The 24,987-nt window shown below is 32.5% G+C and overlaps 1 protein-coding gene across 1 annotated transcript in view; it reads right to left on the reverse strand.

Moving 5' to 3' along the window:
• Positions 1-23: 23 nt before the first annotated feature.
• LOC111696858 (Down syndrome cell adhesion molecule-like protein Dscam2) overlaps positions 24-24,987 on the reverse strand; it is a 41,135-nt gene continuing 16,171 nt past the window's right edge. Inside the window, exons 7-15 of the mRNA XM_023466606.1 lie at positions 20,354-20,524; positions 15,338-15,442; positions 14,279-14,323; positions 10,966-11,089; positions 5,562-5,628; positions 3,530-3,644; positions 719-798; positions 88-198; positions 24-32 (exon numbers count right to left, since the gene is read on the reverse strand). Of these exons, the coding sequence (XP_023322374.1) occupies positions 24-32; positions 88-198; positions 719-798; positions 3,530-3,644; positions 5,562-5,628; positions 10,966-11,089; positions 14,279-14,323; positions 15,338-15,442; positions 20,354-20,524 (827 nt within the window). The remainder of the gene's footprint in view (positions 33-87; positions 199-718; positions 799-3,529; positions 3,645-5,561; positions 5,629-10,965; positions 11,090-14,278; positions 14,324-15,337; positions 15,443-20,353; positions 20,525-24,987) is intronic.

The following is a 24,987-nucleotide window of genomic DNA, read 5'->3' on the forward strand; positions in this document are numbered from 1 at the left end:
AGTATATATATATATATATTATACTAAACCAACTTTAAATAATCATTGTAATAGAAAACAGCTGTTGTCTATGTATTTAACAGTTACCTGATACATGCCCTTGTCTTCTTTTTTGACTGAGTCGATCCTTAAGACCTTGTCCGAGTGACCAATGTTAACTCCATCCTTGAGCCAGTACACTTGCTTAATTGGGTTCCCCTGCAAATACAAAAATGTTTATGATGTTGTAGTATTAGATTTTAAAATAAAATCAAAGCTCAACAACATTTCATCCCTAGCTGCATAAAAAAGCAGTAAAAAATAAGGAAAATAGGAGATCAATCAAATTTTTAAAAAAATAAATGTTAAGCAATGAAAGCAAGAAACTGTTGTTAAAAAAATCTATCATTATTCACTGGCAAAAATAATACAAAAACAAAGCATGGGCTTTTCCTTTAAATCTGTCAGTTCCAGAAAACTTAAGATACTAGGTATTTGATATACAATGACAAATCAAAGTAACTTTAACTTTTCTTAATTTAAATATAAATCAGTCTTTCAAGTTGAATAATACATTTCGTACTAAACTTAAAACAGTTTTCAGAAGGGCTTTCAGCATTTTTATATGAATTCATAACAAAGTTAGTACTTCATTGGTTAAGAAGATATTATCTGTTACATAGGATACAAAGTATAAAAGGGGAAACCAGAGGAGATGGGGGGGGGGGGGAGCACTTACCTTGTAGTTACACTTGAATGTAGCAGACCTTCCATAATCCACAACCTGTTGTTTTGGTTCTACCTCAGCAGAGAGAGGAGCTAAAAACAAAACAAAATATAAAAAAAAAGTTTTGCAGCCTTTTTTTAAAAATCCGCAACATTTTTTTCTTCTTTATTTTAAAATGTAAACAAAAAGAACATGTTCACAATTTAAATAGAAGATGGGCGCGAAGCGCCCTAAAAGTCTAGAAAGAAGGGCATGAAGCGCCTTGAATTTCTAGTTTTTTATATTTAATTATCATTTTAAAATTATCTATATTTGACTTTGTACAGCCTTGGAAATAATGATAAATCATCAAATGCAGGGAGAGAAATAAAAAGATCCTAAGAAACGCTTTATATTGTAACATTTTTGTAATTGTTGCAAAATATGTTTGTTATTTGTAAATACATAAAGCTTTAGAAATTCATTATTAAAAAAAAATTAGAATCAGCACATAGAATGTTTAAAAACGGAAAAAGTTAATATTTATCACATTTACATTTTTAGGAATTTCCAGGGTTCTAGGAACAATACGAAAATTAGTCTTCAATTTATTGATAATTAATTGATCATTTCTAATCTAAACAATTTCTCAGACCGATAATAAGAGATTTCTTCATTTATTTTACCATGTTTTGATGTTCATGCTAGTTTCTTGCTTATATAGTTGACTTTCTATTTATCTTACTTTCTTTTGCTCTTTACAACATGTTTTCTTTGATGTTACTTCAATGTTTATGTTTGTCGTGTTTGGGACATCATCATAATAATAATAATAATAAAATTTTAGTTTTTTATAATTTTTGTATAAATGTCCACTCATTGTATAATGTATGATGTGTTTTGAAATACTTTTTTTTATTCATGCTTCATCAATCCATCCATTAATTGATCTAATATCCATTCAATAATGTGTCCTTATTATTCATCCATTAATCTATCCTATTTCTGTGGTCCATCCATCTTTTTGTCCTATATAATATCCATAATTTTTCCGTACTAAATAAAACGTCATTCAAAGATATCTACCTATTGATCAATTGATCAATGATCACCTATAAACGTTTTTTCTTCTTCAAATTATTCAATGCTTAATTGTATTCCATTGTGTCTGTATATATGCATATCTATCTATCTATGTTTAACTAAGCAAGGTCTATTCCCAAGAGCGGGCAATACAAAACATATCTTTTTCTATTTTAATCATTACTATGTTAGCCTATTTTGTTTCCAAATCTAGGCATATTTCCCATTTCAGAAAATTCATTAAAAATTTTAAGGAAAATGATGAAAACAATTCAAAAAAATGACAATTTTTTACAGTTTTTGTATTTTACNTCTTGAAGATTATAAGCACTCTCACTCCCGCCAACTTTGTGCACTTAATATCTTTTACACAACTGCTCGTAAACAGCACTGTGTGTTTGTGTAAAACATATTGTGCTTATTAAAACTTAACATAAGGGCACGGGCAGTCGTAGTACTTTAGAATTTCCGAGCCAAGTCAACCTTTCCGGTCCCAGTTTGTACTGTACCTAGCTCTATAGACAGGACTAGCCGGTGCAACAATTTTGACGCGGTCAGACTTTATGCTACATATAGGCCGAATTTACATTTACTAAAGGGGCAGATTTGCGTGAGGGGTCTATATTGTCGAAAAGTTATTAATTAAAGAATTACTTATTTAAGAATTGTGTGTTCAAGAAGTATCTATCAAAAAAAGAAAAAAAAAGACAATTTTTTCCCTTATAATTTCATAAATCAAATCAATTCATTTAAAAGTAAATATACATGTATAAATAGTTTTCATACCCGGTCCAAGTATATGATATGTATTGTATGCTTATATATCTTATATAGATATATTTAGATAATGGGAAAAGCAAGAATATATGAATCCAAATGAAGAATACTAGATCCCATATCACAAGATGACTAAATTTAATCCTTAGAGTGAAGGGAAAAGTAGAGTGGGCGGATCTTAATAAACAACAAACATGAATATCAGACTGAACTCAAATATATATAATATGTGCAAGATTATATTTATAAATACTGTAACTTTAACTTATTGCATTTCGACTTCCCCTAACCTGCTCTCCCTTGCCACTTAATTAAGATAAATGTTTAGATCAACAAACGGAATGTTTTAACATACTTCTTCCTCTTTCAAATCCTAGTAATGGCTGTTTTTACAAGACGCTGTCAAAAGTACGTTTATAGGAGATTTTTTGTACATTTTACACATTTTCTGTGAGTAGGGACTGAGTTCTTTACACAATTCTGATCAGACTAATTAAAATATATTAACTTCTACTATTAAAATGAAATAATGGAACATTTTTTTTCATTCTTTTCTTTATTTAATTTCAAGATAATCTGGTATTTAAGTACAATTGCCACAAACAAAAAATTTATAATTCCTTTATCTTTGCAACCTGATGGTGAAAACTAATAATATTTCCAACTATTCAATCTAATTAATAATTTGAAATATCTAAGGTCTACGACATTAGGTTACAAAGATACCGGGATTTGAAAATCAGAGTTTGTGGCAAAGACTTAATTTCTTTATATTTTAAAAATTTACCCCCTCTTCCCTCTGCCAACCCAAGGGCATATGATAAATGTTATTCTCTTATTAGGGTGAACCTTTATTCCAAAAACAAATAATATTCTTCTCCAAAAAATATTTATTTTTTTCTTAACTTTAACACTAATTTTGTTGCTGCTTTTGATAAAATTTCATATAGAGGTAAAAATTTAAGTATATTATGAGGAAATAACCTGTAACAGTTAGAACAGTTTCCACACTCTCCCCTCCGACAGAGTTATTAACCATACACAGATACTTGCCACTATCCTCCACCTGGGCCTCTAGGATTATCAGGGTCCCTCCAACCTAGACATTCAAACATTTAGACATTTTATCGGGCTCAGACATTTATTTGAGCATAAACTCATTCATTCATCTTTCTTTTCATCTTTCCTTCATTCATCCTATTTTATATCTTTTTTTCATTAATTTTCATCGATCTTTTCATTCATTCTTTTCATCTTTCTTTTCATTCAATCAATTTCATTTATCTTTTCACTATTTCAATTTCATTTCATTTATTTCATTCAATTTCATTGATCTTTTCATTATTTCAATTTCATTTATCATTACATTCATTCAATTTCATCTATCTTTTCATTATTTTAATTTCATTCATCTTTACATTCATTCAATTTCATCTATCTTTTCATTTATCAAATTTCAATTTCATTCATCTTTACATTAAATTCAATTTCATCTATCTTTTCGTTCATCTAATTTTGACTATTTTTTCCTCCATTTAATTTCATTTTCATCTATCTTTGTATTCATTCAATTTTATCGATCTTTTCATTCATTCAATTTCATATATCTATACATTCATTTAATTTCATTGATCTTTTAATTCATTTTTTCATCTATCTTTGCTTTCATTCAATTTAATCTATCTTTACATTTATTAAATTTTATCTTTTTATTCATTCAATTTCATCTTTCTTTTCATTCATTCAATATAATTCATCGATCTTTTCATTCATTTCTGCCAAAGAAGATACATTAGTAACTTTCATATCTGTGTTTACAAAACAAGTGTACAGCGTTTTCTTGCGAGAATATAAACGAGGGAATTCAGTCTTTGTCACAACCTCAAATTTACTAATCCCTATATCTTTGCAACCTGATGATGTAAATGTTTGACATTTTAAACTTAGATTATTTAATCTAACAGAATTCACAGTTTGAAACATCTACAAGATAATGGGACTAGAAAATCAGAGTTTGTGATTTCAGACTCAATTTGTGTAGTGCTGCTCAGACTAGGATATGTTCATATTCCTCCCGGACACTGCAGTACACTATGTAAACAAACATATATAAACAATCTAATATTAATCCAAAGAAGAAACTTAAACTTTCTTGACCAAAAAAAATTGTATTTAAAATCTCTAATTAAATCATAATTTCTATTCTCCTCCAACTAGAAATTAAAAATAAAGATGGACTAGTGAGTAAATATTATATTTAAATAAAACTCTTTAAATATAAATCTGAGGTTAGGTCTCCGTACAAATCACTGCACAGACAACATTTATGTGCAATAATAAACATTGTGCTATCCCCTCCCTCACCGCCCTCGGCACACAGTATAAACAAATAACAAATTAACAGTTGATTACTATTTATTGCTGTTTTCCGTTCTCAGCGACTTCCAGCATAGAAGGATATACATATCAGGGTTAATCCTCTCTGAGTGAATTTAGGTCAGTTAATTTGCCAACTTCGAAGAGTTTTCCTTTACATGATTTCAAGTTACCAGAGCTAACTGAAGAGTTATTCACAATGATACCCTTCAAACCCTTGTCTGTTATCCTTGTTTTTTCCTCCAATTTTTGATTATTTTAAATTATAATCCTCTTTAAAAATATTAAAAAATTGGGGTTGGTTTAAAAGTGCAATAACTGCAATTCCAAGCACCTTATTCTGAAAAGAGCATTTTATCGTGTAGACAAAAGACAGTTTACAGCAGTACTTAGTTTGAACATTTCTTTAGCAAAAGATTTTTTTCATCGAAAATTTATTGTCCATTTAGAGATCAGGAATACTTCATAAATCATCTGTCAAGATTAAGATAGATTTTATTTATTTTGATGAATATTTTTCAAATCCGGTTCCTTTGCTCTGTTAGATTAGCACTAGGTCAGTTAGTATCGAGAATTTAGTGCAAAGGCCCCAATTATATAAAAAAAATGTTTGTAAATATAATAATATATAGATACCAACCTGTTTGACCCTGTCGTCTAGCTTGACTGGTTTCTTGATTGTTGTTCCCTCTTGGAATTTATACCATCTAAATACATTACATGGTTATACAATCAGTTCAAATATAGAGGAACAAAGAATTGAATCTCAGATAAAGCGATTGGTAAGATATTAAAACAAAAGAGTAGAAACCAATTAATACAAAGAGATTTTTTAAACAAAAACTAATAAGGGCATTTTCGGTTTTTTACTTGAATTGTAAAAGTTTTAGTTGTTAAAGGAATTGAGTTTTTGCCACAAACTTAAATCTTCTGATCCCAATATCTTTGCAACCTGATGGTGCAAACCTTTGATATTTCAAACTTAGCTTATTTTATCTTTAAGTATTAATAGTTTGAAATATCTAAGGTCTACGACATTGGGTTACAAAGATATAGAGATTAGAAAATCAGAGTTTGTGGCAAAAACTCAATTCCTTTACTTGCAAAAAAGCGGAGATTCAGGAATTGGTTGATTTATTAAGTTTTTCAAATTCTTTCTTCCTCGATGAGAAAATGAGTGACAAGAAGACAGACTTGAAAACAGATTTTTAAGAGAAAAGACTGCCAAAAGATAAACTCTGTCCATTTTGGTTTTAAGACATAAAAATTTAAGAACATAAAATGTTTTGAAAAAAGTTCCATAAAATATGTAAAAAATAAGAGAGAGATTTTAGATAGTTGTAAAGACTTGAAACATCGTATTTTTTCTCCTTTCAAAGAACAGTTCAAGTTTAAAGGGAGTGTTCGCGAAAAATGAAAGGGGGTATAGGCTTAATGCTATAAAAAAGCGCTTTTGATCGCTACTAATCTTACTTCTATCTGTTGCGTCTATAAGGAGAAAATTGTTAAAGATGTCTCATACCGAATAACTTAGCGCCCAAACAAATTCAGAAAATTGCAACATATGACTTAGACCGTAAAAAATCAATTTAATTTTATTACAACCTATAGTCATCGATTATTTTTCGCACATTTGTATATAGTGTATATTTTAAAATATTTTTAAATTAATTTTTTTGAATTTGATTATTTCTCTTGTCGCTTGCGCAACTATCTAAGAATGCCGCGCACCACTCACATTTTTCGAAATCCGTTAAAACGTTTTCTAAAAAAAAAATCAAATATTATAAAATATAAACTATATACAAATGTGGCGAAAGATAATCGATGACTATAGGTTGTAATATCTGAATGATATGTTTGAAATTAAATTGATTTTTTACGGTCTAAGTTGTATGTTGCAATTTTCTGAATTTGTATGGGCGCTAAGTTATTCTTTATGCGACGTCTTTAACAATTTTCTCCTTATAGACGCAACAGATAGAAGTAAAATTAGTAGCGATTAAAAGCGCTTTTTAATCGCATTAAGCCTATACCCCCTTTCATTTTTCGCGAACACTCCCTTTAAGAAATTAAGTTATTTTTGACTGACATAACAAAAGAAAATGTAGGATGCAATGACTGAGGAATATGCCGGGAAAATATTCTGCATTTCCGTATTCTAGACTGCACAACAGCTTGGATGCATATTCTGTGACAGCTGGCAGGATAATTGTCGAGTAAGGTTTTACTATTAGAAATAGTAAAATGAACAGCTGATCCTCTCACAGCCTCCGTAACTTTAATTCAAGAACACACGTACACACACTCTCGCAAACATTGCACTACCGAGACACACTAAACAAGTGCGTACAGGACGCAGAAACATAAAATTTCCTCTCTTGACAGAGTCAATTAACGCTTCCCTTCTCAAGAGTTATTACAACTTGATATAGTTGCTCTCTGCCCAAACATACCTTATTATAATCAGGTGGACTGTGAACTGTATTAACTAGGAAACCAAAAATATACCAATTCACATTGAATTTCTTAAAGGGACGGTTAACGTAATTTCAAGTTAACCCTCATGCAATTAAAGATTTCCATGTCTGAAAGCTTAGAAAACTAGTCCAAATTTTAAAGTTGTTTTTTTTCTTCTTAAAACAGTGTAAATTCTGTTAATATCTGTATTTGTTTCTGGTGCATAAATCCGCAAGTTACTTTCATGGAGAAACCACGATTTTAAGTTAATTTTCAGCAAGAAAAACCTGAATAATTTACATCTTCACTCTACAGTCTCTTTAGAACTCGTTTTCCTGTTTTTCAAAAACTGAAATCTAAGGAGCACCTGAATACTGGGCTAGGGAATCCTTGGCCTTCGCACAAAAGTCCAGCTTTGCTGGTTGCCACAGCAGACTTTCTTATTAAATTCTGATCCAGGACTTTTGGAGCACTGCTTCCAATTGGTTCTGTGAAATATGATCTTTTTAAAATAATGTACAGTCAGAACCAGATTGTTTCAGAATAAATGTTTATGATTCACTTTTTCGCCAATAAAACAGACAATAAAAAGCATAATGTTTGTTGATCTCAAAAATCTTAAAAACTTATAAGGCCCATACTTTTTATTATTTTTTATTATTATCATAAATGTTATTATTCTGAAAAGTGTCTGTCCTAAAAGTACAAACTTACAAGGATGGACATCCCCATACACTGAGCTGTATCAAAATACTGAACCTGTAGTGAGGGGTTGGATAACCTTGGCCTTCACAAGTTAGTCCAATATCTACACCAGCCAATGAAAGTTTCATTTTGATGTCTTTATTCTGTACATTTGGTACACTACTCCCAACAGGGTCTAAACCAATAAATAAATGTATGGTACAAATGAATGTATCATTAATTAGGGCTGGGCTCCTGAGCTTAATCATTAATTCAAAGAAAGTGAAACGCTCAAAGATGTCCATATTGATCCCTGCAACTGAAGCAATGTGTTCAAACCTGAATGCTGGCAAAGGATAAGCCTGCGCAGGACACAATTGGGAAACTACATCTCCTTTTGATCGCACGAAAATGCTTCCTTTAGATTCAGATGAAAATTTTGGTGGGGATCCACCATACGGTTCTGAAATTTACAATTTACCTGAATTCAGGAATTGGAAAGGATTGGGCTGGACAAAGAAGCGAAATTGCACTTAAAGATTGAACAATTCTGAACAATTTAGACTCTGAGGATAGTTTGGGTGCAGATCCTCCAATGGGTTCTAAATTATTGTAAAAGTTCGATCAAAATGCAATTAAATAAAGGTATAACCCTTGAGCTGCAAATTGTACCTAAAGCTTGGAACTGGAAACGCTTGGGCTAAACAAAGCATTGCAAATGGATGATTCATGCCATAGAAGAATGTGTCACTTTTATCATCGTTTGAAAATTTGGGAACCGAACTTCCAATGGGTTCTAAAACAAAAACCTTTAGACCCCTAAGATTTACAACACTGACATGACCACCATTTGAGCTGTTTTTACTACCTGAAGTTGGGATATGGAAAAGCTTGTGCATTGCATAATATGCTTATATCATGGAAAAGTTTACGAACATAAGTTGCACTTTTTTCATCATTTCCAAACTTTGGACTAGAACTCCCGATAGGCTCTGAAAAATTGTGATTACCTGAAAAATGGCAATGGAAAAGACTGTGCACTACACAGAAGAGCAATCTGATGTAGTGACTTATAGCTAAAGGTAGCACTTTTATCATCATTTGCAAACTTTGGACTTGAACTTCCAATGGGTTCTGCAACAAATGTTTGAATAATGACAAAGGCAAAATATCTACCTAAAGCTTGGTATGGGAAACCCTTGAGCTGCGCATAACAGACCAATACTGGACAAAACTTGTGTCATGATATTCTTTGTATCATCATCTGTAAACTTTGGTTTAGATCCGCCCAAAGGGTCTAAAATTCAAAAATCTCATTACCTAAAGCTAGGTTTAGGGGCCCCTTGAGCTGAACAAGTCATAGCCAAAGAAGAAAGAACCATTGATAGTATGTTTTCTGTGGCTCCAGAAGAAAATTTAGGAGCTGATCCTCCAACTGGCTCTAATCAATTACTTATTTAATCCAACTAGACAATCAAAAAGATGGGGCCCAAACTTTGGTGCTAAATCACCTGAAAGAAGGAAGTGGAAAAGCTTGAGCTGGACAGTTAAGACTTAGTGGTTGCAAATCTTTGCTTCTATGTGAGCTTATCTCAGAAATACTTGGAAACTTAGGACCAGATAATCCAATAGGTTCTAAAACATCATCTCATAAACTACAATACCTAAAGAGTGGTTTTGGTGACCCTTGAGCTGGGCAGTTAAGATTGTAAGATGTCAAGGTTTCTATTAGAAAAGACCCCAAAATTGCAGATGAAGAGGAAAACTTAGGTGCAGATGATCCGACTGGTTCTAGATTATACAAATTCAATACCTAGTCATTGGTGCAGGAGACCCTTGAGCTGGACAGTTAAGATTGTATCTGGATGAGGCTTTGATATCAAAGTTCCCCAAAGTATTTGACTCAGATGGAAACTTTGGAGCACTGGATCCAACAGGTTCTAGATCATTAGTGAAGCTTATGCACATAGATCTAAGCCATGATGGGAGCCCCTTTGTTACATTAATAATAAAGTGGAGAAAAATTTGAGCTGGACACCAGTAAGTTCACAGTTAAGGGGATGATTACAAACTCATCTATTACCAGGAGATCTATCCTACAGGTTTTAAAAGATGACTTCTCATACCAGACATTTTACCTAGTAACTGGTACTGGAAATCCTTGTGCTGGACATGCTAGAGATAGTGATTTTTGGGATTTTTCAATAAATCCAGAAGTAACTGAACTTGATGAAAACTTAGGAGCAGATGAACCAATAGGATCTGAGAAGATAAAATAGTAAATATCACAAATGGGAAAAAGAGCACTCCTTGAGCTATTTAAAATGATGTTATTACCGAAACATTGGCAGAGGAAATGCTTGTGCTGAACATGTAAGTGCTATCTTGTCACTGTACTTCCTAGTTGTAGATGACGAGTCAATATCAGAACTGAACTTAGGCTTAGACCCTCCAATCGGTTCTGGAGAAAAAAATGAGTTTAATACAAACCTAAATCCTGGCAGGGGATACCCTTGAGCTGGGCATGTTAATGCAATTGAACTCATGAATCCTCGAACAAGCTTTGAACCATCATTTTCTGTTGAGAATTTAGGAATTGAACCTCCAATTGGTTCTGAATAAGGGTTCAGTATGAGTTGTAGTGAGTAATGCAATGAAAGGAAGGGAGACCTTGAGCTGAAAAGATCATTTAATCCTTCTTAAAATGAGACTATACCTGGTAACTGGTATAGGATAAGCCTGTGCAGGACATGTAAGCCCAATATTTTTGTTCATTGAAAGTTTTATATTAAGCCCATCTGTGTTAGACATAAACTTAGGACTACTGCTTGCCATTGGTTCTAAAAAATAAGATCAGATGACAGCAAGATAATAATGAATATGGGCACCCCAAAACACACCTGAAACTTGGAAGGGGGGATGCTTGTGCTGGACATGTAAGTCTTAGTGGATTGCCTTCTTTATGAGTAAGTCTTGAAAGATCTGTTTCAGATGGAAATTTTGGAGCTGATCCTCCAACAGGTTCTGAATTATAATCAGATTCAAGAACATCCTTTAAAAATGCTGGAGTAAAAGAACCTTGAGCTGGCAAAATTAGTACTGGTTAACTGGGAATTCAGAAACATCCTAATAAGTTCTAAAATATTGATTGCACAGACCAGAAAATGTAACTTTCATTCCTTAGAAGACTACCTGAATGTTGGAATAGGAAATCCTTGAACAGGACATAAAAGGTTAGATGTTAGTCCTTGATGAGACATGACTGATGGAGGAGTCAAGCTTGCAAGTTTAGGAACAGACCCACTTATTGGCTCTTAAAAATTGAATTTGCTTAGACTAACCTAAATACTGGAGTGGGAGACCCTTGGGCAGGACAAAGTAGGTTTCCTGTAATTCTGGCTTGGAGACTTTGCTCATGAGATGTTACTACAGAAAACTTAGGTGCAGATGATCCGACCGGATCTAAAAAGAGCTTGATAAGCACCTGTAAGATGGTACTGGGGAGCCTTGAGCAGGACAAGCTAATGCCAATTCTTTTCCAACTTCTCGAACCAAGCTTGTAATCTTAGTTTCCAGTGAAAACTTTGGGGCGGAACCACTGATAGGTTCTGGAAAATAAAATTCCTAATTAAATATTCCTCAAATGAACCTACCTTCACAGTAAAAACCAAAAAATACAATTGAATAAACTTAAATGTCCAGTCCAAGGTTTCCAAAAATTTTAATTTAAAAATAACAGCTCAAGGGGCGCCCATCCCAGCATTACATTTAAAAATTGGTTGCCAAATCAAATGCGTTATATCTTATCATTACTTGATTGGGCAACCAACAAACATATCATACATATATAAATTCATATCAAATATCTATTAAAAATATATTTTAAAACTTGGGATTGGGAATTTAAATTACCTATAATTTATTGCAACAAGCTTTAAAATATAAATCCATAAAGAATTTGCAGAGTAATATTCTCATATGAATATCAAATTTCTCTTGCTAATGTTAAGTTTATCAGAGGTAAGAATGAGGATTTTTTCAGGATCTTAAGTCTCTGCATATTCTTGTACATAAAACAAGTATTCCTTTTAATGTCAGAACAAAATTATTCTGAATAAGTTCAGTTCTTTTTTGAAAACTAATAAACAGTTTTAAAAGAAAACAAATGACGGAAAAATTACCCTCTAATGATTATCAATTTTTAGATGAAAAAGATAAGTAATCTCATTGTCAACAAAAGTTTAGAGGGTAAATTTTAGAAGACCCTATTCCGTTTTTAATAAAGGTTGATATTGAAATCCCTGTTATATTTTGCAATAAAAGGAAGAGTTGTTAGAAAAATATTATAGCGTATTGATTCAAAATATTAACACTGGTGACCAGAACTTAGTGAAATGATTTCTTTTTTTCTTTTTATATTGAAATAACAATAAGGATTTCGTAATTTGCCACTGATATTTTTCTAAAATATGCCCTGAAAATGCTTAAGAAAGTTTATCATCTTCAACCATTACATTTTACAAAATCCTCCGCGCTATTTATCAATTAAAAGGAAGAAAGAAGACAACAATCATTCCAGAGTTTTCTGATCACAACCATACCACAGAAAGTGCTCACCAAATACAATGAGTCCCAGTAAACATGAAATTAAATAAACTTGACTTGTCAAAAATACAAAAAAGTTGAAAAACTAAACAATCCAGAACAGAATTATGGTTTTAAAATTTTCATTATGTATTGCGCAATGTATCTCCATTCATCATTGCTTTACAACAAGTGATATTTCTCATCATGTTTAGTGGAACTTTCTGATATTCAGACTTTGTTTTTAACCGAATATATCCATATACAGTACAAATTTTTTTAAAATAAAATTCAAAATAAATGTACTGAACTTGAAATAAAGAAATATAATAACTTTCACAGGGGTGTCTGTCTTCCTTCTAAAGGGGTGTGGGAGTAGACAAATTAATTATCAGAAGAGAAAATTCAGTTTTTTCATTTAATATTATCTCTTTTAATTTTTGTTAATGAGAGAAATTAGACACAGGTAAAGATTGGGGGTCTGAGGGGGTGGGGGTCGGAATTTAAAGCCTACATAAATAATAATACACCCCTGGAAAATACTTAATTTCTTGACCTTACAAACAAATCAAGGTATCATTAGTTCCCAGTAAAATTACGAAATCAAACTTACATGTTATTATTATTATATTGATTAATAAATTCATTTTGCGGAGAACATAATGAACATACTTTTCCCGAAATCATTTTCCCAAATAAAATCTTTCCCAAGTTGAAACCTCACATATGTACAATTTCCCAAATTACAACTTTCCAAATGTATACTTTCCAATCCTAGGTTCAGCTGTTGTTGATATACTCAATTTTAACTACCAAAAATAAGACTGGGAAAAGGCCACATTAATAAAGGGGATTTGGGAAAATGAAATTAGGGAATAAGTCTCTTGGGAAGTTGATTTTGGGAATGTCGTACACTCTTTAACACATGTATAATTGATAATTCATTTAATTACAGGGCTGCACAAAATACACTATAATACAAGCTTTACTCAAGTATTTTTATAGTGACCAATAAAATATTTTCTTATCATTATAAATACTTTGCAAGAATAAAATATGATTCAAGTCCAAATTAAATCAGAAGAGGGAGGGGGGGGGGTATTATCACAGGTACAAGAGAATAATATTTTAAACTATACAAACCACATGAAATATAGGGTTTCCAACGCAAGTGAATTGCGAGCCCTGTAAACTCCGCACAATTACGAGCAATTCCGATTGGAAACCCTAATGAAAAATGATACAGTGATACCAGAAAACAATGGAATAGCAAGACGACATTATAGCAATATTCCAGTGTATTTATTATTTAATGTTGTTACAAAGCAAATAATTTTACTAGACACTTATCAAATTATAAATTAAGTAAATTGGATCTGTGAACACTGCACAATTACTGTATCTCATGCTCATTTGACTTTTTGATGTTATAACTTGATTCCAAAAGTCGTTTTCCTATTTCAGAGTTTTCTGGTTATTACTGTATGTCAGTGTAATTTAATGAATTTAAAATAAATATATGTATGTGTATGAATTAAAGATATAACAATTTACATGTTGTACAGTGCTTGTGCAACCCTGTATAAAACTAATATATAAAATATATAATATCTATCTAACTAGCTATACCTGTTATAACAAGTCGACCGGCAGTTGCGCTTAACTTAGTTTCTCCTAAAATAAGCATATCATTAGTCGCGATTTTAAATAATTCTTAATTCTTCGCTCTACCTGTAAACACTAAGATACATATCCAAGTATGTCTGTAAACACTAAGATATTTGTCCAAGTATATCTGTAAACACTAACATATATATCTAGGTATATCTGTAAACACTAAGATATATATCCTAGTATACCTATAAACACTAAGATATATTTCTAGGTATATCTGTAAACACTAAGATATATATCTCTAGGTATATCTGTAAACACTAAGATATATATCCTAGTATACCTATAAACACTAAGATATATATCTAGGTATATCTGTAAACACTAAGATATATACTAGGTATACCTGTAAACACTAAGATATATATCTAGGTATACCTGTAAACACTAAGATATTTGTCCAAGTATACATGTAAACACTTAGATATATATCTAGGTATATCTGTAAACACTAAGATATATAAATATATATATAAGTATATCTTTAAACACTAAGATATATCTCTAGGTATACCTTTAAACACTAGGATATAAATCCAAGTATATCTGCGTATATTAAGATTTATATCCAAGTATACCTGTAAACAATAAGATATATATCCAAGTATACCTGTGTAAACTAAGATTTATATCTAAGTATACCTTTAAACACTAAGATTTATATCAAAGTATACCTGTAAACACTAAGATATATATCTAGGTATACCTTTAAACACTAAGATATATATATATAAGTATATCTGTAAACACTAAGATATATCTCTAGGTATATCTATAAACATTAAGATATATATCCAAATATACCTGTAAACACTTATAAATATATCCAAGTATATCTATAAAGATTAATATATATATATATAAATAAATAAACCTGTAGGCTGTAAAACCTAATATATACATCCTAGTATACCTATAAAATAAACACTAAGATACATATCCTGGAATACCTGTAAACACTAAGATATATATCCTAGTATACCTATAAACAGTAAGATATATATCGAAGTATACCTGTAAGCCTGTGTTTAGTTCTACACTTGTAAGTCTTGAATCCATCCTCTGCAGTTACATTTCTTATCTGTAGTTCTCCAGAGGGAAGAACAACATACTTTCCATCTAAATAGTAGACAGGGTTAATACAGGGGGAGAGAAGACAGACTTGGGTTTGCAGCCGGGGGGTGAAGTGGGTTATATAATTCTTTTTAACGACATTCTTTATCATTTTTCAAAATTCTTTTTATAAACTTTGTTTTGTCTTTCGTTGTTGACTGCAGTTTTAGTTTTTAAATTAAATCTTTAAAACAAAGAAAAAGTTTTATAAGTAAGAAAATGTTTTTTAAACAATAAGGTGGGGGGCTGCAAACCCTGTCTATCTATGTGGAAACCCAACAGTGCGATTATCCTAAAAATGCTGGAGAAAAAATAAAATTCTGTCTGAATATACATATTAAGCATTGAAAGGATAGACGCAGAAAGGTTTATATTATAAGTTTTTAAATTAATATATTAAAAGATCAGCAGTTAATGAATCCAAAATAGCTAAAAATAAATAAAAAAAATTGAATGCTGAGCTTACTTTTTCCAGTAAATACTATGCAATAAAATTAGTTTTTAAAGAGACTCTGGAAATGCTGATCTTTGCCTTAAAACTAAACACAAATATATCAAGCTTTTGAAATGGTAAATTTTTGCAAAAAAGTTGTTTTGAGTAAAAAAAAACTTGCAAGTAAACTTGATATGTAAATAATTATACAAGAGGCGAAAAACTCCAATATAGGCAGTATTTATATTTATTTATGTTTAAGATTAATTTTCATATATTGAAATGAGATATGTGTTGTATGTACAAATCCTATATTGAGAGCAGTGCTGTTAGTTGTTTAGCATATGTTTATGTGAAGATCTATCAAACTATAACTCTCGCATTTACACAGGGTGCTCCAAAACACACCCATTTTATTCTCACTTTGTTTTGTTTCATGCCTAATTTCACAGGCTGTTTACATCACAACCTCGCAGTACACGACAGGACTTTTAAAACAGACCGGACAATTTTAACATTAGAAAAATCTTTAAAAGTTTTGATTTTTTTTGTTCCACAGAATTTTGTATTTCAGAAACTTTTCAGAGTTTTCTCTTGTTAGAAGTTATGAATAAATACCATAATTATCTCTAGTATATTCATATTGATCTGGTGGATCTAAGACGACCCAGGAATGGACAAAGACAAAACTTGTGAACGGAACATCGCATTTGAGCAGGACAGTGTTGCCGAGCAGACCAAAGTTATCACGGACAAATATCTCGTAGGACTTCATCACAGCTGAAAAAAAGTGGGAAAAATAAACTTCATGAATTGCATTTTCTCCTTTGCATTTACTTGAGCAGTTTCCTGAAATAGTCCTTAAAAATTGTGAAATGGGATTAACAGGACCTGAGAGAGCATTCTTGTCGATATTAACTCCCTCATTGGTCACCCAGGAAGTGATGGTGAGGAACTCAGCGTTATGACTAGGTAAGCTGCAGCTCAAGATAGCCTCGTTACTGCTGATCACAAACACATCCCCAACCCTTGTCTCATACTGCTGCAATACAGCTGAAAATTAACAGATTTAGCACAACAAATCTTGTGACCAAAACTCCTCTAAAATTATGTCTGGTGGTGTCAGGAAATATTAACTTTCTCACGCAATCGCCTAAAAAAGCCGCAACTAAATGTTCCTTCCTAAAAGCAAGTTGAAACATATGTTAGACATATTTAATGACGGCTGTATTTACCATTGCCATTGATAAACTCTGTGCCAGTACTGTCCACCCAGCCAACACTAACCACGAGGTCGGTAACAAAGCTTGGGATTTTACAGCTCAGAATAACATCATTCCCAAGGATAACATGTTCGTTATGCACCTCTGCAGTATAGGTTTGGGAAACCACTAAATAAAATATCAGCTAAATATTTACAGTTTACGCTTATATAATCCCTAAATTCTAAATATTTTGATGATTGAAGATCTACTCCTTCATCTGTAAACATGAAAGTAATCAATTATTCTACATTTCTCAGCAAAAAGATATAATTATACCCCTCTCAATCACACCAGTAGTGAAGAGGATACTAATAATATCACTTAAGTTTTCATTGTTCATGCAAAAAATGTTATAAGAAACATAATTTAATCTCTTGTGTTTGATTCATGTGTTCTCTAGAACAATAAAGGAAAAGGGTGAAAATAACAAATGAATAAATATTAGAAAAAAATGAATGATGTGAAGCGTTATCAAAACTCTTTTTGATAGATAGATAGATAAAATTATATGTTTTAAACCAAACAGGATATCATTTGTAAGGTTCATCATTACAGTGTTTTTATCACAAGGTGCTCACACCCCCCCCCCCCCCCCCAATAGAAAACATTTGTTTCAAATTTTGACATTATACTTAAAAATATTTCAAAAATATTTTTCAATAACAGGATTTTCAAAAGTTCATGGTTTTCAATAGGACTTGCACACAAACACAAATCTGATGATTTCATAAAATATATTGACCAGAAAAAATCTCCATAACTATAGATAGATTTTTTTAATATACTCCTCTAAAAATTAGAAAAAATTACTTTTGTTAGGAAATAAAAGATACTAATTAAATACTCTGTGTTTTGTTTTCTCAATTTACCATGATTTATTTCAGCAAAATACTCATTCCCCTCGGAATCAACCCAGGAGGAGATTGCAACAAAATCAGAGACAAAACTCGGAATATTACACTTGAAAATTGCATCATTCCCAGAAATAATCTCCTCTGGTGCACAGTATGCATTGTACTGTTGACCAGCCACTAAAAAGATAAAATCAATAAAAAACTTGAACCAAAAAAGTTTCCCTTTTTAACCTGAAACATGTTGCAAACAATGTTAGACTCAAACTACTGTTTAAAGAAAAAAGCCAAAAGTTTTCTTCGAAAACTTGTGACTTTTTCCAATACAAGTTTCAACTTTTTACCATTATTATTTGCATAGAATATTTGGTTCTCACTATCCAACCAACTATCTATGGTCACAAAGTCTGACACAAAACTGGGAATTTTGCATTTTAAAATTGCATCATTCCCAAGTATAACATATTCACGGGAAACATCCGTCTCGTAAAGCTGGGAAACCGCTGAAAAAAAAACATGGTGGTAATCCTTACAGAGAACTAGGAAATTTACCAAAATGATTTCCCGGCAGGAATTCTACTCCTTCCGAGCTAGTCCAGCCAACAACTTGGAGAAAATCCGCGGCAAAGGAAGGAATACTGCACTTGAGGAATCCTGAGTTACCGACAATAACAGATTCCTCAGGCACTGTCACTCTGTATTCCTGACTAGCAACTGAAATGTTTAAATATCTTCATTTGTAGTAAAGAGGTACTTTTTGTACATTGTACTGCACATTATCCAATATTAAAATATTGTACGAACGAACTAATAATATTCCATATCTGTACAATAGGGTTATAAAAATTCTTAATCTTTTCATGTTGAAGGAAGCATAACTAACAAGCGGTTAGGTATGCTTACTTAAAAGATAGAAAAATATCTAAGCGGAACTAAGGGCCCGGAAATTACCATAATTGGACCCGGAATGAAACTCAAGCCCTTCCGAATCCTGCCAGCTTTGCACTGAGACAAAATCCGCAACAAAACTTGGGATATTACACTTCATGATAACATCATTCCCAACTATAACATACTCCTCATTCCCACTTGTCTTATACATCTGACTAGCAACTAAAAAGAGGTAAATATTTAAATTTCAAGATTTTGCTGTGTTGTTAAATTCCAGGCTATTTGCTCAATATTCCATCCTGAGTGTTAATAATGTTAAAAATAAAAAGTTACAAACAATAAAGAACACTAGTTGACGTCATGGAACAGTACATGTGGACTGTGGAACAGTACACCATGCAACAATTACCCAAATTGTTCCTGTAATACACGTTCCAAGAAGAACTCTCCTCCCAGGAAAGCAGGGTTAAAAAATCCCCTAAATAGTCTGGAACACGACACTTAAGGAAAGCATCGTTCCCAAGTACAATATATTCCTTGTATACGTCCACCTCATACTGTTCCACATCTAAAACTAGAATACAAAATAAAACTTCTGTAAAACATATGCTAAAAACAACAGCCAAGGTAACCTCTGCTAGACAAACTTAACCCTTAAATTACCATAATGATTATTAATGAGGAACTCTGAAGCCTCGCTATCAACCCAACCAACTATCTGGGCTAGATCGGAAACATAGCTTGGTATCTTGCATTTAACCAATGCATCATTTCCGAGCACAATATATTCATTGGAAGGTTCTGTAGTATACTCTTGTGTAACCACTGAAACAGTTTTGACATTTTAAAAACTTCATCTTAACGGATCATTGGTATTTTTTGCCATTTATATGCTTTATGCCTGACAATACGAAATTGAATTTGAATTTCTGGGAACCTAGACCTAGTCAGCCATAAACCTTAGTTATACTTCACTTCATTCATGAATTTATTCAAGATTTTCAGCCCAACCACAGTTGTGAACATTGAAATTTAGAAAAAGAAACTTAGTTTTTGCCACAAACTCAAATTATGTAATCCCTATATCTTTGCATACAAAAGGTGTTAACGTAGATTATTTGATCTAACCGAATTCACAGTTTAAAATATCTTAAGTCTACGACATTGGGTTGCAAAGATATAGGGTTTAGAAAATCAGAGATTGTGGTAAAAACTCAATTCCTTTGGATCTTACTGATAAATAAAGTTTAATATAGTTTTCCATAGTTTTAGAAAAACACAGACAATAACAAATATTTTCCTAAATTAGTTATTTAAAAAAAAATGATAAAAAGGCTTTAATGGAGTTTATAGCAAAGTTAATATAGAATTTGTAATTCAAAAACAGTTGTTTTTCGCCCCGTTGTATAGTTTTAGTGCACCTGCACACAGAGCTAAATACAACAATAGATCATAAACTCATTTACAAGTTTATTACCAAACTGTGTTCTACCCAGCCCCGCCCCTAGCTCCACCCCCTCGGAATCTACCCAGCCCTGGACCTCCAGCATGTCCCCGACATGACTGGGGACCACACACCCCACCAGGGCGTCATTGTTGAGCAGTATGTTGGTCTTGAACACGTCCAGTTCATAATCCTGGCTTACAACTGAAATCAAAATATTTGAATAGTTTCCCTTGAACATTTCTCCTCCAGTCTCTATCAAACAAAACCATGTCTTCACTGAATCCTTAAAACAGAAAGCTTAAAACTGAATCTTTAAAACTTATAACTGAACCCTTTAATCTGGAAACTGTGACCTTGATTGAAAATAACTGAGTCCTTCAAACTTATATCTGAAAACTGTAACCTTTATCCTGAAAACTGAAACCTTAAAACTGAAAAACGAATTCTTAAATGTGGAAACTGAAATCTGATTCTTTAGCTTAAAAACTATATCCTGAACCAAGAACTGGATCATCCACACACAATTCTGAACCTGCTTTAATAGCAGCCCTACTCTTTTTTTATTGTTCAAAAATGGAAAATGCTACCCTTAGGACACGACTATAGGAAATAAAAATGCAATGCACAATTGTACATAATGTATGTATTATTCATACATGTATTGCATACTTGTGAATTAGTGTAGAAAGACAAAGGGATTTAAGAAATAACGTGACTCCAGGAATCTGAGTTTAAGAAACTGTAAACTGAACAGGGAAACTTCTTAACATTTTATCAAACTATTTTTTAATATAATCAATCAGTTTACATCATTTATTAAGTAAAAACTTTGAGTTTTTGTGAGAAAGGTTTTACCCTGGAGTGGGTTTAATTGTGTTGGGTAAGGTTGCAAGATCCTAGGGTTTTTGCTGAGGATGTCACAGGGTATACTTTATACTATATGCTCATCAAACATCAGGAAACTGGGTTCAAATATCACACGATGGGGTTGGAGTAAGAGGGGGGCACCTAGTGTGTTCTAGTAATGAGTCTTTACTTTCCAAAAAACATAATATAATTTCTCAAAAATACCGGCAATTCCTTAACCTTTCACAAAGTGGATTGAGTAGGGGGGGGCGGGGGGGCAAAATCCACATTTATTTTATGTTAAAACCTATTTTTATTTATCAAACAGCTTTTAATCCAGACAAGATTTCAGACAGATCCCCCCCCTGCTCCCCTAATCCCTGTTTTTACTCCCTACTCCCCCACAGATAGACATTAAACAGACCTGGATAGTGGTAAGTACCTTCTATTCTAGATTACTAGTAGAGTTTAATGATAACACTCAAACTCTAAATTTTGAATGCTTATTTCCCTTCAACCTGATGGTGTACATCTTTGCTATTTCAAACTATTTGATCTATCACTATTCCCAGTTTGAAATATCAAAGGTTTACGACATCTAGTTGCAAAGATTTAAGGGATTATAAAATCAGAGTATGAAGAAAAAGTTCAGTTCCTTTAAAGAATTATTTTGTGTTTAGGACAAGCCATCAAATAATTAAAATGTCGCTAAAAGAACTGAATACTTGTCTCCTATAATTTTCTAATCCTTAAATCTTTGCAAACTTTTGTTATTTCAAACTAATAAATTTTGATAGATCAAATATCTAAAGTTTATCAGGTTGCAAAAATATATAGATTTTAAAGTTAGAGTTTTAAGCAACTTTTTATTTTCTTTATCAACAAATAAGTTTTAGACTTCTATATTATTAAAAACTAACAGCACTGTAGAAAAATCAATGAACAAATTGAATTTTGTTCGTGGATTTTTATAGTTTAACTATTCCAGACGTGAACTCTCAAATTACCATTTAATCCCCGATTCCCCAATTCATTTCCTTCCGAATCCACCCATGAGACAATGGAAACAAAATCCGCAACAAAACTGGGAATCGAACATTTGAGAATTCCATCATTCCCAACTATGATGCTTTCGGGTAAAATGTGCGCTTCATAATGCTGTTTGGTCACTGAAAAAGTGGAAATAAAAACCTAATAAATAATAAAAGTAAGATGAAACCTTTTCCATTTTATTTTCAAATGGAAAAGCTTTCATGGTCTTAGAACGTATTCCATAACTGTAAAATTACCCCAGGCACCGCTGGAAAAACTGGTTCCCTCTGAATCCTCCCAAGAAGGAACAGACACAAAATCAGACACAAACGAAGGAATTGAGCATTTAAACAATGCGTCATTCCCAACAATTACGCTTTCTCTGAGTATATCAACCTCATATCTCTGCGCTGTCACTGAAAACGAGAAAACTATGTCATGTCTCTTAAATCTAGAAGATCTAGGAGACGGATGGGCATGCAAGGAATTACCATTATGGGTTCCTAACTCGTTCCCTTCTGAATCAAACCAGCCGGATATGATCAGGAACTCGGAAAGAAAGCTTGGAACAGTGCACTTAAAAAGTGCATCGTTCCCCAGGATAACAGTCACAAGGAATGTATGACTGTCATAAGTTTGTGATGTAACTAAACAAAAATTAGAGTACAATCAAACTAAAACAGGAGATCTATTTGCAAAATCTTTGTTTTTCTCTCTCTAAAAGAAAGATTTTGCAAAAATTAGGTTCCTTCTTCTGAGCATTAATTACCATAGCTACGTCTATCAAAGACAATCCCCGTACTGTCCACCCAATCAACGACAGATAAAATGTCGGACATAAAACTTGGAATCTGACATTCCATGAGAGCCTCGTTTCCTAGGATAACGTCCTCGGCTTCCACCCTGGTCCTGTACTCCTGATGTACAACTAAAAAGCATTAGTCCTTAAATCTACATAATTTGGGGGATATCCTTAAATCTACAAAAAGATTGGGCGGTTAATTACCAAAACTAAGTTTATTCAGCTGATCTCCCTCGCTGCTCTCCCAGCTAATTATGTCTTTAAGTGACACCAATGGAAAATGTGCCAAATATCAAGAGAGAAAAGAATATTAAGTAAAGTAAGTAGACATTTATTTTCAGATTGAATAAAGATGTGAATCGGGAATGCCCCTCTTTTAAAAATAGAAGGTGACTTAAAACTACGAAATATTATTACAATTGTATAGAAATATAGTGTAAGTATTTGTGTATAAAATGAAAAGTTTAAACTCAATTCCCTTTGATTTTATGTCACAATTTCAATGGCGTCCCCAAAAAGTCCGCAACATGAGAGGGAATCTCACAACTGACAAGAACATCATTCCCAGTTAGAACATACTTTTTCGGGACATCCGTCTCAAAATAAGAAAGAACAGCTGAAAAAGTTGAATGAATTTAAAACCTTGAATTTAGAAAAAGAAAAAAAATTTACCTAAACCCACGTATGTTTTAAACTACTGAAGATTGGGAGGGGACGGGAAGGGAGTGGATGGGGGTCTGGGGCAATGAATTTTAGTAACTATTTAATTTTTAAGATATTTTCCTTGGAGACACAATAAAATTATTGAAAGGTTTATTAACCATGAAATAATTTCCGCCATTTTCTAATTTAACGCTAATTATTTTAATTCTTAGGTTCCCAGGCTTTTATAAAGGTGCAGGCAGGCGCACAATTAAACTGGGGAGAGGGGGGGGGGTCCTGTTGGTTATACAGAGGTAGACATGAGACTTGAAATGCGGGAGGGTTCGCTTAAGGATTGAAATGAGAGGTTTTGGTTTTGTTGTTTGTTTAGGACGAATTGGTTTGGAACAAGATACAAGAACTCCCATTTTTGACCTGACGGTTGGGCTGTAAGGGCTATCAGAGAATTACTCAATTAAAAGTGAGGTATATGGGAGTATGGGAGTTTAATGGGAGGTATATGGGAGTATGGGAGTCTAAAGGGAGGTATATGGGAGTATGGGAGTCTAAAGGGAGGTATATGGGAGTATGGGAGTCTAAAGGGAGGTATATGGGAGTATGGGAGTCTAAAGTAAATCTAAAGAAAGAATAATTCAAAATACAACACAACAATTTAGTATTGCAGGGTTGGGAGAGAAGGATGGAATCTGGAGAAAATTCACAAGGACGGAAAGGAACGTAATTGTATGAAATGAAATTTAACACGGTAACATCTGAGATTTCCAATTCCAGGTTCAAGAAACAAAATTGGATTTCTTTAGTTCTTAGAATATCTGCATATTCTCTAGAAGTAGTTGTTAACAAGAACTGGGAGCATGGGAATGTCGTCTTTATCTTCAAAGACGTGAAAGAAATTTCATTTTTTTTAAAGCATGCGGCACATAAATGGCAAAAAATACTAAAGAAAAAGTAAAATAAATCCACCTCAAGTCTGATACACCTAGATCTATTAAAGTTAAGAAAGATTAAGTACAGGACCTTAAAAAAATCATGTGAAGAACAAAATTAATAAATAAATCATCTGATTAATCAATAAATCAATCAACAAATAGATTATAATTTTATTCATAACAAAAATAGAAAATTGATAACAGACGAGCAGCAGTAATACATTTCTTTTACAAAATATTCCCCCACCAAATTATAAACCCCCCCCCCTGTCACTGCAATTAAGATTGTGCCAGAAAGGGTATACCTGACTAGATACTAACAGTACTTCATTCATATATCGTGTCTTAAGCTTACATAAACATAATTTCTCAACCAGATACAACTCCCCCCC

Source organism: Eurytemora carolleeae, unplaced genomic scaffold (assembly GCF_000591075.1).
Source record: "Eurytemora carolleeae unplaced genomic scaffold, Eaff_2.0 scaffold249, whole genome shotgun sequence".
Lineage (NCBI taxonomy): Eukaryota > Metazoa > Arthropoda > Copepoda > Calanoida > Temoridae > Eurytemora > Eurytemora carolleeae.